Source organism: Cornus florida, unplaced genomic scaffold, assembly GCF_030987335.1.
Source record: "Cornus florida cultivar Cherokee Brave unplaced genomic scaffold, ASM3098733v1 CherokeeBrave_3.0.0_Hap2_Chr08, whole genome shotgun sequence".
Taxonomy (NCBI): Eukaryota; Viridiplantae; Streptophyta; class Magnoliopsida; order Cornales; family Cornaceae; genus Cornus; species Cornus florida.
Window position 1 is genome coordinate 23135600 of NW_026775578.1, and position 16712 is coordinate 23152311.

Sequence of the window (16712 nt, forward strand, 5' to 3'; positions counted from 1 at the left end):
TATTTATTTATACCAGTAGAGTATAAATAATATAATATGGTTGTAAAACATGCCCAACCCCAATTTCTGGAATTTAATTTTATCCTTGAATGACTCATTAGAATGAATGCATGCTCAATGATTTAGCATCAGAGGAAATTAATTAAAATAATTTATGTACTGAAAAAGTACAAGTATGTGGAGCAACATCAGTGTTTTTGGTGTGAGTTCGATTCTCATACCAGTCACTTTATGAATTATCAAAGCTTAGGTTTGTCTCGAGTCCGCCCTTCGAAGGACCCTGCTATAGCGGGACCAGAACTGGGTAAGGTCCCTTTTATTTGGAGCAGCATAACGTCACAAGCATTAAACCCACAACCATTGTAGTTTATCTTAAACTCTCAAGAATGTGTTTATATTAAAGCTTTTTCTGAGTACCTAATAATATGTTTGTAATCCAATTAGAAACTTCAAAATATAAAATTAAATTATACAACACTAACAGAAATAGATAATGGGCACCCCATATCTGCTCCTGCCTTTTGTATGACTTTCTGCACTCTGAAATAATTTCATATCAGGATGATTCAAATCTCTTTTTTCAGTGTAGTTCAACCTACAAAACAGAGAAGAGAATTATAGATTGCCTATGATAATATATTCAATTTATAACATGTATATTATTGACCTTTCAACATGATACATACAAAATAAAGAGAAGACCTTTGACCTGTAACCTATGAAAGCCAAAGGAGTCATTTTTTGATATTAAAAAAACTAAAAAGGCCTTTGCTGCTTATGGCTACTTTATTTGTTTAATAGCCCTGCAAGACATTCTCTATAGTCGGTGATTAAGATGCTCTATAGTTTTCAAGTTTCAACCAATTCGATAGACCATAACTGCTAAGCACAGTCACGAATGACCCAAACTGTTGGATTATGTGGGCCCCTCTGTGGGACCTACCTGATTCAACGGCTGAGCTTAGCACAACTATTGACAGAAAGATGTTTGGGCTGAGGATAGATGGGGTCAATGAGCTATGATTAAACTTCATCTCCCACTTTGGGCATCATAGTCCATTTTGCCGTCAGACTTTATGCTGTTAGATTGTCAAAGAATCTAAGAGTGTGAATACTTTCAGCTTTTAATGTTGGGAGCTTATACAACTAATGAATTCAGGTCCTCTACTTTCTTTGAAACTGGGGTGCTTATCTGGCTCCCCATTGACACTGTGCCACAAGGTTGCTGCAATCTAAATTTGAAAACAATAAAATCATATTAAACTTAATTAGTTGACTATTTTTAGCTAACGACACACACAGATATATCAAAGATCATTGGTGGATCTAATGTGAAAGAAAACAACTTGTTCATATCACAATCATTGGGAGGTCTAATATGAATTCATTTTGTAGGAGACATGATGTGAATTCATTTGGTCCAGGCACATGAATGTTGAAATAACCATACATAAATGGTGAGGGGAATGTAGTTGATTTGGATGCATTAGGAGGCAGCTCATTTTTCTTGTCTATATATTGTTTATTGTTCAAAGGATTCTAAAAACACATAGCCTGTAAGATACACATAGCCTATAGTATCTTACTTTTGATTAGTTCCTGAATCCTTACCCGAAACCTACAATAGATCCAAAAAAAAAAAGGTTCTTCAAGTTAAATGGGGCTTACAGGCTTGTGCCTGAGCATATTAGGGTCACTTCACAGTGTTCACATTCATTTTATACTTGTACGCTGCTTAAGCATGCTGATTTCAGTTTTTCCTGCCACTTTAGCCGCCTCCAGTCTAATAGAGCCTGACACGGATCGACTTTCATTGCTTGCCCTGAAGGCAAAAATAGTTGAGGATCCTCTCCAGGCTATGACCTCCTGGAATGAATCAATCCACTTCTGCCAGTGGCAAGGTGTTACATGTGGTCACCGCCATCAGAGGGTCACCGCATTAGACCTACAGTCCCTGAAATTGGTAGGGTCCATATCACCACACATTGGTAATCTGAGCTTTCTAAGAGTATTACAGCTCCAGAGAAATAGCTTAAGTCATGAGATCCCCCCAGAAATTGGCTGTTTGCGAAGATTGCAGAATTTGAGCCTGAACGTGAACTCATTTGGTGGCAAAATTCCTGCCGACATATCTGGGTGCTCTAACCTCATTTTCTTGAATATTTCTTATAACCAACTTGTAGGAGAAGTTCCTATAGAGTTTGGCTCCATGTCAAAGCTCCGGACTGTAATTATCGGTCATAACAGTTTGACAGGAAGCCTCTCTCCTTTTGGGAATTTATCTTCTCTTGAAATCCTTTCTGCAACAGAAAACAAATTTTCTGGGACTATTCCCAACACTTTAGGACGATTGAAAAATCTCCAAAATTTGGAACTCGGTATAAATAGTTTGTCCGGTACCATCCCTCCTTCAATCTTCAACTGCTCTTCTATTACAACACTTGTTGTAACTACTAACCAAATCTACGGGAACCTTCCTAGGGACTTGGGCATCACTCTTCCAAATCTCCAGTTCCTCAACATTGGTGACAACCTGTTTACTGGATCCATTACAGCTTCAATATCGAATGCGTCAGATCTCCATTACCTCATATTGGTGTAAAACAATCTTACTGGTAAAGTTCCTAATTTGGACAAGCTGCATAAACTTGGGTGGTTAAGCATTTCATACAACCATCTAGGAAGTGGTGAAGCTGATGACTTGAGCTTTCTTTCCTCTTTGATCTATGCCACAAATTTGCAGGTATTGGCTGTAAATATGAACAATTTTGGAGGGATGTTGCCAGATTCAATTGGCAATCTCTCAACCGGAATTTCAGTATTATATGTAGATAACAATCAGATATATGGAAGCATCCCAACTGGGATAGGGAATATTGTCCACTTGGAGAGTTTATATATGCAGGTTAACCAATTCACAGGTAACATTCCTCCTGATATTGGAAAGCTTCAAAAGCTATAAGAATTTTTTGGTGCGAGTTTGAGTCTCAAAACAGTCACTTTATGAATATCAAAGATTAAGTTTATCTCGATTCTCGAGTCCTCCCTTTCAAGGAGCCGGGACCAGAATTGGGTAATGTGTCTTTTATTAACAACATAATGTCACAATCATGAACGCATAACCATTGAAATTTATAAAAAATACTCAACAATATCTTTATGTTATATGAATGCCTAATAATAGTTTGCTTGTAGACAATTCTTAAACGATGTCTCCCTTTGAATCTCATTAAGAGGGTCTTTTTTTTTTCGTACCAGTAAATTATTGTGATACTACCCCAGGTGATACCTAAATCATATACTATAATCCAATTAAAAACTCCAAAATATAAACTTAAATTATATCTGCTCCTGCCATTTGCATGACTCTCTGCACATTGAAATAATTTCGTATCATTTGAGTGGACGATTCAAATTTCTTTTTTTCAGAGTGCAGTGGTACCTACAAAACAGAGAAAAGAATTATAGGTTCCTTATGATAATATATTCAATTTCAATTTATAACATAGATATTGATCTTTCAACAAGATACATAAAAAATAAAGAGAAGATCATTGAGCCAAAGAAGTTGTTTACTGATAAATAAAAGGTCAGTGCTGCTCATGGCTAATTTGTTTGTTTAATAGGCCTGCAGGAAGTTTATTCTCTATAGTCAGTCATCAAGATGCTCTATAGTTTTCAAAAAATTCGATAGAACACAAATGCTAAGCACAGTTGGGAATGACGCAAGCTATTGGATCATGTGGGCCCTTCTGTGGGACCTACCTGATCTAACGGCTGAGCTTAGCACAGCTCTTGATAGAAAGATGCGTTGGCTGAGGATAGATAGATAGACTCAACGAGCTACGAATCTATGATTCAACTTTATCGTCAACTTTATGCTGTTAGATTGTTAACACTTTCAGATTTCAATGCATTTTCTTTGAAACTGGGCTACTTATCTGACTCTCTGATCTGCTTCATTTTAATTAGAACAAAACCACATTATAGATCAACTTTGATGATCTCATTGAGTAAGTAAAATCAGCAATGTATCAATTGGTTGACCTTTCAATGCTGTTATGATGTGAACTCATTTGGTCCAAACACACGAATGTTAAAATAATCACTCATTTTTTGTGAGGGGAATCTAATTCATTTGGATGCATAGGCTGTTCATTTTTCTTGGCTTTATATTGTTTATTGTTCAAAGGATTCTAAAAACATATAGCTTTCAGCATCTTACCTTTGATTAGTTTCTGAAAACTACAATAGAGCAACAACAAACTTTCTTCAATTTAAATGGAGCTTCCAGGCTTGTGCCTGAGCAAATTATGGTCACTTCACAATGTTCACACTCATTTTATACTTGCATGCTGCTTAAGCATGCTGATTTCAGGATTTCCTGCCACTTTAGCTGCCTCCAGGATAGGAGGGTCTGACATGGATCGAATTTCGTTGCTTGCCCTGAAGGGAAATATAGTTGAGGATCCTCTCCAGGCTATGATCTCCTGGAATGAATCAACTCACTTCTGCCAGTGGCAGGGTGTTACATTTGGTCGCCGCCATCTGAGGGTCACTGCATTAGACCTACAGTCCCAGAAACTAATAGGGTCCATATCACCACACATCGGTAATCTGAGCTTTCTAAGAGAATTACAACTCCAGAACAATAGCTTCAGTCATGAGATCCCCCCAGAAATTAGCCTTCTGTGAAGATTGCAGATTTTGAGCCTGAGCAATAACTCAATTGGTGGCAAAATCCCTGCCAATATATCTGGGTGCTCTAACCTCATTTACTTAGATCTTTCTTATAACAAACTTGTAGGAGAAGTTCCTGTGTAGCTTGGCTCCTTGTCAAAGCTCCGGACTGTAATTATTCATGATAACAGTTTTACAGGAAGTCTCTCACCTTTTGGGAATTTATCATCTCTTGAAGGACTTCTGCAGCGGAAAACAATTTTTCTGGGATTATTCCTGACACTTTAGGACGATTGAAAAATCTTCAGATACTTGCACTAGGTATAAATATGTTGTCTGGTACCATCCCTCCTTCAACCTTCAATTGCTCTTCTATTACAATGTTCGATGTAACTGGTAACCAAATCCATGGAAGCCTTCCCTGGGACTTGGGCATCACTCTTCCAAATATCCAGTGTCTCAACATTGGTGATAACCAATTTACTGGATCCATTCCAGTTTCAATATCAAATGCTTCAGATCTCCATTACCTCATATTGGTGCAAAACGGACTTACCGGTAAAGTTCCTAATTTGGACAAGCTGCATAAACTTGAGTGGTTAAGCATTTCAGACAACCAATTAGGAAGCGGTGAAGCTGATGACTTGAGCTTTCTTTCCTCTTTGATCAATGCCACAAATTTGCAGGTATTGGTTGTGAATATTAACAATTTTGGAGGGATGTTGCCCAACTCCATTGGTAATCTCTCAACCGATATTTCAGTATTATATGTAGATAACAATCAGATATCCGGAAGCATCCCCACTGGGATAGGGAATATCATCAACTTGGAGAGTTTATACATGCAGGCTAACCAATTCACAGGTAACACACCTACTGATATAGGAAAGCTTCAAAGCTACAAGAATTGAATCTCATTGCGAATGGGTTATCGGGGATCATTCCCTCCACCCTGGGAAATCTGAGTTTGTTAAACAAACTCATTTTAGGAAGTAATAATCTGGAGGGCAGCATCCCTCCAAGTCTGGGGAATTGCACAAATTTGCAGTTTTTGTTTCTTGCTCAAAACAATCTTAGTGGTAGCATACCCCAGGAAGTTATAGGTCTCTCATCCTTGTCTCTATCTGTAGACCTATCTTAAAATCAATTCACTGGTTCTCTGCCCATGGCAGTTGGGAATTTGAGAAATCTCGGCAACTTGGATGTTTCTGAGAACATGTTATCTGGAGATATTCCTGCCACTCTTGGTAGCTGTGCAAGTCTGGAAATTCTATCTATGAGGGGCAACTTTTTCCAAGGAATTATTCCTTCTTTGACTTCTTTGAGAGGTATAGAAGTGTTGGATCTTTTGCGTAAAAATTTATCTGGCGAAATTCCAACGTATTTGGAGGGCTTTGAAGGTTTACAAATTTTGAATCTATCTTTCAATGACTTTGAGGGGGCAGTACCAGAACAGGGAATATTTAAGAATGCAAGTGCAATATTGGTCATGGGAAACAGTAAGCTTTGTGGGGGTGTACCTGAATTGCAGCTGCCTGAATGCAACTTCAATGGATCTAAAAAGAAGAGATTGAGTCTTGCCATAAAACTAGAAATCTCTCTATCTTGTGCGCTTTCAGGACTAACTTTCATTGTGTGTTTTTTGTATCTTTGTCGCATTAGAAGGGTGAAAAACAGAAATAATCCTTCTTCAGGATCATTGGAAAATTCGCTCTTTACAGTGTCCTATCAAAATCTCCTGAAAGCTACTGATGGGTTCTCACCAACCAATTTACTTGGTTCAGGTGGTTTTGGGTCTGTGTACAAAGGAACTTTTGATAATGACGGAACAATCATAGCTGTGAAGGTATTTAACCTTTTGCGTCATGGAGCTTCCAAGAGTTTCATTGCAGAGTGTGAAACCTTGAAGAATGTCAGACATCGGAATCTTGTCAAGGTGCTAACTGCATGTTCAGGTGCAGATTTTCATGGAAATGATTTCAAGGCCTTGGATTATGAGTTCATGGTTAATGGAAGTCTCGAGGAGTGGTTGCATCCAAAACAAAGAGAAGCTCCGGAAATTGATAAGCCTAGGAAGTTGAATCTTCTTCAGAGATTAAGTATTGCCATTGATGTTGCTTGTGCATTGGATTATCTTCACAATCAGTGTCAAACACCAATAGTACACTGCGATCTCAAGCCAAGCAATGTTCTTCTTGACAGTGAAATGACTGGGCACGTTGGCGACTTTGGGTTAGCAAGATTCCTTCCAGAAGCCATCTATAACTTCTCTGCAAGCTCGATTGGAGTGAGGGGATCTATTGGTTATACTGCTCCTGGTAAAAACACTTCTAATCATTCTTCATAGTATTCTTATTCTCTTGCTTTTTCTTTCATTCTGTTTGGAGTATTCTTTATGGACTTGCAAATTTTATTAGGTTCTGGTTAAAAACTTGTGACAATACACACACACACACACATTTTTCACACTGTAATTACTTCAGGATACTAATTTCTTCCCATAGAGAAAAGGGAAAAAAAACATGGGATCAGACCATAGATCAAACCATGATTTAAAAATGAGATGGGTGTTTTTTTATTAAATAATACATCTAACAGGCTAAGGTTGCACCAATTGCTTGCTTGAAACAAAATATTTTTGTATGCAGTTCACTATTATAAAGTTGCATCCCTAATGTTATGATTAGATTATACTAGGCCCCTACTTCTCAAAGGGAGGTCAAGGATTCGAGTCTCAGTGGAGGCATGGGTGTGTGAGTACCAACTAAGAAAAAAAATAAAATCCTTCCTCAATCTACATTTAAATAATCTTTTTTTCTTCTTCCTAAATCATTGAATAATTTTTTTCTGGAAGGCCTTTGTATCTATCAGATTAACTATAGATTTTTTTTTTTAAGTTTGTATGCCGAAGATTTATCTTTTTCCAACAGCTTTGAGATTGAGCTCCTTTACATTTTTATGTAACAATTTTTGCTGTGTATTGCAGAGTATGGTATGGGAAGTGAGGTGTCGAGATATGGTGATGTATACAGCTTTGGTATCCTCCTGCTGGAAATGTTTACCGGGAAGAGACCCAATGATGAATTCAAAGATTGTTTAAACCTTCATACCTTTGTAAAAGCTGATTTGCATGACAGAGTGTCTGAGATTGCAGATCCATTTCTCCTTCAGGAAAGAGAAGGGGAGACGAGCAAAGAAAGCACCAAAAACCAATGCCACAATAAAAGTCAAAAAGATCAGGAGTGCTTGATATCTATATTTGAAACTGGACTCTCTTGTTCTTCAGAATTTCCCAAAGGGCGAATGAATATGAATGATGTTGCAACTGAATTGCATTTCATCAGGGACAATCTTCTTGGAACTGCTATACATGGAAAGAGAGGAATTATGAAAAACCAATAAGAGGTAATATTTTTGTATGGAAAATGATATGTAATCTGACAGTTTGATTGATCCGATTGTTTAATGTGAGTGGAGGATGACGTCATTAATCATGATGATATCATCCCCCACTCACATAAATGCAGTCGGACCAATTTGAGTACAAACTTGTATTGACTTTGTTAATCTCAATACCTCCACGCCACATTAGCGAATTCTGTGTTCCCCATGAGGGGAAACCTTTTTTTATTATTAGTTTATAAAATTTAATAAACAGAATAGGCTTTTTGGGAAATCAGATGGCTCATGGAAATTGAATAAGCTTTGTTATCTTCTATAGATTACATGCCTATTGCATACTGTTTCAGTAATTCTTTTAGTGATCTCCTCATGATACTGCCAGTGATTGTTCAGTTTTCACGGGACATTCAAACATTTTAATGTAGAGTGAAGGCTCCAATATCTAATGTAGAAATGCCAGTTAATGAAACTTGATGGCCCTAAGCCAAGTAATTAGTCCCACCAGGGTTGGCTAAACAGTTTTGATTCAACCTGACCTAATTGATGTATTGATGTATAAAACCGGCAGTACTAAACCATGTTCTATTTTGGTTACTGATTTGAAATTGCTTTGTCTTGTCATGAACTTCATTGGCAACACAACTCTATAGACTACGTCGACTGTTTCTGAGTTGGGAAACAGTCTGTCAGTGTTTAACTGGATATATATATATTACAATTTTGTCGGGCTGATTTTCTGCAAACTCATTAATTATTAGCTATAAGGATATACTATCTGCAATACAGTAAAATTATTTCTTTTAATAGAAAAAAGATTCAATGCTTTGGTGTACTAATAATTTTTCTGTGTATCACAGGTGCATGGGATTGATGTCCCCTCCTTATAGATACTTATTTATTGACGTATGAACTAGATGTTGCATCGCGACTGCGCTGCTCATCATCATCATCATCCTTGCCTTTATCCCGTACAAATAGGGTCGGCCACATGGATTCTCTTTTTTCCACTCTTTTCTCCTGTATTTTTCCTACTCGTTTTCCCTTCTATTGCATATATATATATATTTTTCTCTCCGGTATACAAATATATAGTTTGCAAGTGCTTTCCAATTCTGATTTTTTCTTTTCTGAAAAACTTCATATGATTGAAAGCTCATTTGAATTTTGAAACATTAGGGAATAGCAGCTAGCATGTTAGATGTCCAAGTGCCTTTTCAGATGCAGTTGCATACCTGTTGTGTAGTGTGCGAAACCATGTTAATGTCTCTCCTAGATTAGAGAAATAAAAATGCCTGGTTGGTGCTGACATTGACCTTCTGTAATAGCACTTTGGTTAGTTTCAAGGTTACATCTAAAAAGTCATCTAGGTAGGTTAGTTCAACTCCATCTGTCACATTAACCCTTGCCTTGGTCTTTCGGCTGATAGGATGCGCGTTTGAGTTTCAGAGCAGTTCAAAGGATCTTCGACCTGTATCTAGTCTTCCCCTCCTAACACTCCACGTAGTTAATTAGACAGGACATAATCTGAATAATGTACTTTAATCCTCCATTAAATGATGGATGCATTTAGCTCTAACAGACTTTGGCTTGTTCCAGATATAAGGAGGTGTCATGGATAGAGATTAGAGGCTTGATTTCAAATACTTTCTTCTCTGATTTAGATTCTAATATAGCTTGAACTATTAGAGTTACCCCACTAATTATGACCACATCCAGTGTTGTACTCTGATGATTAATTTTACTTTTATTAAATCCACCGCCCTCTGCTGAATTCACTTGCCGATACATATCCTCTGGGTTGTGCGTGTCGATTGTCTTTAATTTCAAGTTGAAGCTCAAGAACTGGTGCTTCTAATCGGGAATCTGAGGAGAAGATTAGTAGATGAATATTAGTAATACTGCATAATCCTAAAATGTCTTCCAAATTGAAACATTATATAGAACACATCATCAATTGGAGTTTAAAGTGGTAGAAAGATCTCTTTTAATGTAAATATACAATTAGAAAGTTGTGAGAATCACAAATTAAATTTATATTTATATATGTAATATCTAATTATATATTTAATGGAAAAAAACTTTTAATAGGATTCTTTGGTCATTTCACAACATTATATATTAAAGGTTAATAGGTTTTTTAAGTAAAAGAATAAACAACCATCAAAAGAATAATTTAATCAATCAAACACTATGCTAAGCTCGCGCGCACACAATATATATATACAATTATCTGGGCAATGCTAGCATCAAAAGTTATTCAATCAATCAAACACCATGAACAGACACGAATTAATTAAGGCTACTGAAACTCACTCTTCCTGAAAAAAGTCTAATACCTTTCGACTCCTTCAGATTAGGAACACCATCTCTAGTGTTCATCCCATTGCTACATATGATCATATGTATCCTCCCCAATGCCACTGCTACATATGAGCATAATTTTCTTGAAAAATTTATTTCGCTTTCTCACTTTTAGATATATATTTTTTACTTTTATTTTTACTTTTACTTTCCACCCTTAATTTTTTTTTTACTTTTACTTTCCACTTTAGGGTTCGTTTGGCATATCTTTTGCTTCTATTTTTATGCAGAAAAAAAAGAGAAGTAGAAGATATAACTTATCTGTTAGTGTTTGAAAACTGTATTTTAGAAGAGCTTTTAATGCCAAAACATTTATTGAAGCTCTTTTACTACTGAAATAATTATTTTGCCTTTAGATAGAGTATTTTTTTTGGACTAGCCTATTTTTTTCATAACTCTTTTTCAAAACACATACAAATAAATCACTCAATATAAAATATTAAAATATTGAAGGTTTCTATTTTTTTTACTAAGAATCCCGTAAAAGAATTTTTTTTCTTTTCACAATTGTTAATGTCTATAAAATGAGGTAAACAACATATAATTAAGTTTCCTTATAATAACAAACTTAATTATATAATAAGGAAACTTAATTATATTATAAGGAAATGAATGAAAAAGAAGAAAGAAAAATATTGATGTTTCCTTATAATAAAATATTGATGTTTCCTTATAATAACAAACTTAATTATAATATAAGGAAACTTAATTATATTATAAGGAAATTAATGGAAAAGAGAAAAATATTAGGCTGTGAATTGGTTTGTACACCACAATGTGGAATAGCTATGCCGGCTGGACTTCTATAAACTCATGAATTGAATCTTTGAATACATTGTATAACAAAGGGAATTCAATTTGAAGGTAAAAAGAGAAAAATATTAGGCTGTGAATTGGTTTGTACACCACAAAATATCATTTCAATTTCACTACAGTTACTGTGGAAGAGCTGCCGGCTAGACTTCTATAAACTCATGAATTGAATCTTTGATGAATTAATCTTATAAAAAATAATAACTTATTTTTTTGGTAAATAACTGGAATACATTGTTGCAACAAAGGGAATTCAATTTGAAGGTACTAAAAAACTTAAAGATTTGTGATGGAAGGATGGAGCATTGAAATATGGAAAAAATAAACCTCAAGAAATAGGTAGAGAACAACAATAATCTTTTTCAAATTTTTTCTTCGGTTGAATGCTTGTTGGATTGTTGCTAAGTTTTTCATATAATCAGTCTTCTTCCGAGTATGAAGGGATATATTGCCAAAGAACACCAAGGTGAGATTTTTTGACACTAGAGTTCGGAAATAAAATTAAGGGGTCTTTTATAGGGATATGGTTGAAATTATATTTTTTAATGAAATAATATAAAGGGTACACTTGTCATTTAAACTCTTATAAGGTTCAAAATCTCTTTTTAAAAACTAGCCAAATACTATTCACAATAATTTTCAAGCCCAAAAAGCCAAAAATAACATTTGAAAAGTCAATCCAAACAGACCAGAACCTAAGGTAAACAAACCCAACAGTTGAGCTTAAACAATAATAAACTCTTGTTAAGTTCATAAGCAAGTTTAGCCCACATGCACAAATCATTCACTGGCCCAATTAGTTGTTTTACCTTTAATGGCCAATTTAACTTTCATCTCAACCCTTGGTTTTTTCATATATGATGATTAAGTTAGGGGTGGACAAATAATCTACCAATTCGATCCGATTAGTAAGAATTGGATCGAATTGTTACACCCACGAATCGGTGACAGGTTCAAAAAAATTGAATTCTTGACTCATGAATTGAATCACGAATTTAGTTGTTAAAAATCTGATTCGATAATTTTAAAAGTCCCATCTTATCCGTAGACTTAGTTTTTAATATTCTTTTTTTAAGTATATTGGTGGTGGCAGTGGAATAAGTTAGTTTTTTATTTTTATTTTTATTTTTATTTTTTAAATAATAAATATATATATATTTTCTAAATAATTTTCATGTTTCAGAAATACTTATCGTTGTTTGTCTTTTTGATAGTATAAATTTGGAGTATATTTTATAATAAAATAAATATTTTATTTATTATTTAAACAAGGACAAAAATAATATTATATTATTCTTATTTTAAATCTCATTTTAAATTCAATTTACCACGACGCAGGATTTCTTTTTAATTCCAATTCCTACTCCAATTCAGATTCCTTTTCCAAATCTATATAAATTGATTCCAAACAAAGCGGAAACCGTAAACCTTCGGCAGTACCCTTTCTCAACAAACCCTAAAAAGCACGACGGAGTTTTCAAATATTTCGATGGAGCCGGGAATGATGGTGGAGAAGGAGGAGAAACCACCAGTGCCTGGAAAGAAGATGATGATGGAGGAGGAGGTGTAGGAGAGGATAGCATACCAGATTTTGGAGGATGGAGTGGTGGAGAAGAAGGAGAAACCACCAGTGCCGGGAAAGAAGACGGTGGCGGGATCAACAATTCAGCCCACGTGTGAGCAGAAGGTAAGGCCAGTAGTTTTCATAGTTTGCCAATTGAAAAATTCTTCTGTATACTCTGCTGCGATTTTCAAATTAGAGATGGGAAAAACTCTAGTAAAATCTGAAGGTCGATTTGAAGTGTTTAATAGAAGGAAGTATTTGGGCATGGAAACCTCTCCACGTTTAGGGTCTGTGTCTTGTGCTCTGGTGGGTTACGAATTATACTTAGCGTGTAGTTATTCGCAGCTTGACCTTCAGGGCGGCCAGATCCGCCAAGCTCCTGTTCATATCTTCGACACTTTGCATGAACGACTGGTTGAGTTGCCGTCGTCATCTCATTGTTTTGTTACACCCAAACCTTTCCCCGTAGTTATGGCTGTTGGAACTCTCCAACTTTATGTTTATGGACAATCTATGGCAACTTCATTGAATGTCCCAGCGCCAACACTTGAGAGCTTTAACATTGGAGAGTTAGAATGGGAATCACAATTACCTCCACAGTTTGATTTACCGAGCTGTACCTTTGTTAATGGTTATGCGGTTGTAAAGAATTTTCTCCTCATTTCGGTTGCAGATTTCAATGGTAGACATTCTCGTAATGAGTTTTTCTACTGGAATTTCTCTGGTGGTTCTAATTCCAAAAACAAGTGGGAGAAGATGATCTTTTCAAAAGGCCAAAAAAATATAAACTATCCCTTCTCCGGGAAGGCTGAGTTTGTTGAAGATGTGATTTATTCATACAATAGAGGCTTGTATGCATACCGGGTTGATTGCTGTTCTGACAAAGAAGGTCTACAGATATCTCCTCCTCAGCTAGTTGGATTTCCCAAGTTTGCAGCCCCGCCTGTGGATTGGTCCGATTCCATCTATTTCTCGTTCAGCTGTGCATATATGGGGATTGGGAAGAGATTCTGTATCATCAGGACTGGGGACTCGGGTTGTATTGGTGATCAACAATACGTGGCCGTATCTGTTGTTGAAGTTTCCGAAGATGTGCAGTGTCTAACAACCGTCTCTTCGACAATCTGCTCACTCGACATCAGTGGCCTCGGCAGTGACTTGATCCTCGATTCTTGCTTTGTTGTCTAACAATTCTAATTGTATTCTTTTGATCATCATTCTATTAAGCATGTCTGATGCATTGAGTAGCTTTCAACATTTCTTTTACATCCTTGTTCTTCATTTTATTAGGAAGATAGGAAAAATCATTCAAACCATTTTGTGAGTGACGAATTACAGAGTATAATTTAGTTGCCTGAGACAGTTTGCATGTCGTTTTGTTGGATCTGTGTCTTTCTGGTAATGGAAATTTGAATGAAAAGGTGGTCTTTAACCGAATAGTATTTAATGGCTTGTGGCATGTGAATGGTAGATTTGTAATGGATAAATATAATTTGATATGTATTTATTTTGTTTGACGAGCAAATTTGGGATTGTGCATGTATTTTTGAGAGGTAAACTTTAATGTTATGAACACTTCTTTTCCTTTGTTTATTAATTTCAAGTTTTGGGTCTGTGTCTTTTTGGTAATGCTTAATTTTTATAGCATGAAATGAAGGGTGCGGGTGATTTGATTGATCACATATGATCTTGTAATCAGTCATCAATTATTCCCTCCTACTCAACCAAAGATTTGGCAAGAAGGAAAACAATAGTTAACCTGTAAACATTAACAAGAAGGCAACATTATACCAACACCATTATACAATTTGAGCTAAATTAGATTTTGCACATCTATTGTGAAATTCCAATCATTCATTGTGATCTAAAACCAAGCAACATCCTACTTGACAGTGATATGGTTGCTCATGTCGGAGGTTTTGGGTTGGCGAGGTTTCTTCAACAATGTAACATTCACAATCAAAGCAGCAGTACAATTGGAGTAAGGGGAACGGTTGGCTATACTGCTCCAGGTAATCACTGTACATTAGTACTACTTTTTATCTATATTTGTTTCCTCTAGGATTAAATTAAAATTGCACAAGTAAATACGCCATAAGTTCTCTGGATTAAATATTGAAACCCGGTTAGGATCCATGCTTTGGTAGGCATCATTGAATATCTTTCTCTGAGTTCTGATGTACTTCATGACATAGACCTGGAAAAGAAGATAATAATGTGAATTGTTAATTGGTTCCTAGTTCATGAAGGCATAGAATTTCTGATCATTAGAATTTAATCACATTTCAGTCTATAACTTCAAATTAAAACGAGCTTTCTCATTTTCTTATGTTCTTCCCACCTTTGTCAAATTTTATGCTCTTTCTTTATTATTTATTTATTTATCTTTTTTTTAACATTGACAGAATCATGCTCGATTCAGTTACCAAAATAAGAGAACCATTCTTGGTTTTGTTCTTTTCATTTTGTGAATGGCAGAGTATGGCTTGGGAAACGAGGTGTCAGCAATGGGGGATGTATAAGGTTACGGAATCTTGGTGTTGGAGATGATGACAGGGAATAAACCTGTTGACAGTATGTTCAAGGAAGGCCTTAACCTTTGCTAGGATGGCTTTACCAAATGGCGTTATGGAGTTCGTAGATCCAATGCTTCTAAACTTTGATGAAGAAGAGACATCAGAAGTGCGTAATAGAAATCAGATTGCAAGAGAATCAAGAAAAGAAAACAGAAAGGAATGTTTGATTTCCATGATCAAGATCAGAGTTGCATGCTCCAAGGAATCACCACAGGATTGAATGGGCATAACTGATGTTGTTCGTGAGCTGAATTTGATCAAAAACATTCCTCAAGGCACTCGAAGAGGTCCTAATGCATAATATATAGTAAGAGTCAAAACTCAAACGTATTACATGGATGCTATTATTGGTTGAACTCCTCATTATTCAATTAAATTGACTAAAAACACAAATCGATGTTTTAAGAGCATATTGACATACATTTTTAAGATCTCGAAATTCGCTAGTCATTTGATAAAGGCACGTGCATTTTCTTGACATTTCTCGGTTTTTCTCTTCTTGTTTCTTTAAAATTTTACAGGGCCATGAAGTTTGAAAGCAGAGAAGAACAGCCCAAACTCATGTTTGAGAAGCAATTCGAAAATGGCTGTTATTGCAGTACATAGCAGTATTGTGTACTGGACTTACATGTATATCCACTTCAATTCCATAAAACATTAAATTCCCTATATTTCTTGTATTTTGTATCTTCTGTATTTCAATTGCATAAAATGTTTCTGGACTCGGTTCCAAGAACTTGTCTTTGTGCCTTTTTGTACTTCAATTGCATATAATGTTTTTTTGATTTATATACCTATATCTATTTAACTACTGAGGATATCAAGTATGACAGTGTGTGTATGTGAGAAAGAGGGAGACATTGCTCATCATGTGAAAGAGAGTGTCTGATTCAAGTACCTCATATAGCTTTTTGCGAACACGGAACACAGTAGTTCCGTATGAGTTCGGATACAATACGGTATGAAGGGTAATTGTTGTTATCCTTCTAATAATTTTTCTGTGTATCACAGGTGCATGGGATTGATGTGCCCTCCTTATAGATGCTTATTCATTGACGTATGAACTAGATGCTGCATTGCGACTGCACTGCTTATCATATATCATCATCGTCCTTGCCTTTATTCCATACAAACATGGTCAGCCATATGGATTCTCTTTTTTCCACTCTTTTCTATCATAGGTCATATCTTATACTGGATTTAATTTTTTGAAATCATTACTTATCACTTCATTCCATGTTATTAGTTTCCTGATGGTGTTGCTAATAATGTATTTTTTTTTTTTTTCTCCCGTATTTTTCCTACTCGTTTTCCCT

At 35.7% G+C, this 16712-nt stretch overlaps 1 protein-coding gene and 1 pseudogene across 2 annotated transcripts; both read left to right on the plus strand.

The window, feature by feature from the left end:
• The first annotated feature begins 1657 nt into the window (after window positions 1–1657).
• On the plus strand, window positions 1658–9118 carry LOC132269869 (putative receptor-like protein kinase At3g47110; annotated as a pseudogene).
• A 3513-nt stretch (window positions 9119–12631) lies between these two features.
• Window positions 12632–16193, plus strand: LOC132270810 (uncharacterized). 2 transcript variants are annotated; one of them, XM_059772016.1, is made up of 3 exons: window positions 12632–14832; window positions 15226–15703; window positions 15918–16193. In XM_059772016.1, exon 1 carries the CDS (start codon window positions 13019–13021, stop codon window positions 14006–14008), a length of 990 nt encoding a protein of 329 aa, XP_059627999.1. In that variant the 5' UTR covers window positions 12632–13018; the 3' UTR covers window positions 14009–14832; window positions 15226–15703; window positions 15918–16193. The 2 variants fall into 2 exon arrangements, with proteins under 2 accessions (XP_059627999.1, XP_059627998.1); XM_059772015.1 differs by having other exon boundaries at window positions 15299–15703.
• Window positions 16194–16712: the final 519 nt, after the last annotated feature.

Bases quoted from the DNA above. Each gene is read 5' to 3' on its own strand.
- LOC132270810 (XM_059772016.1), top strand. From the start codon at position 13,019: ATGGGAAAAACTCTAGTAAAATCTGAAGGTCGATTTGAAGTGTTTAAT.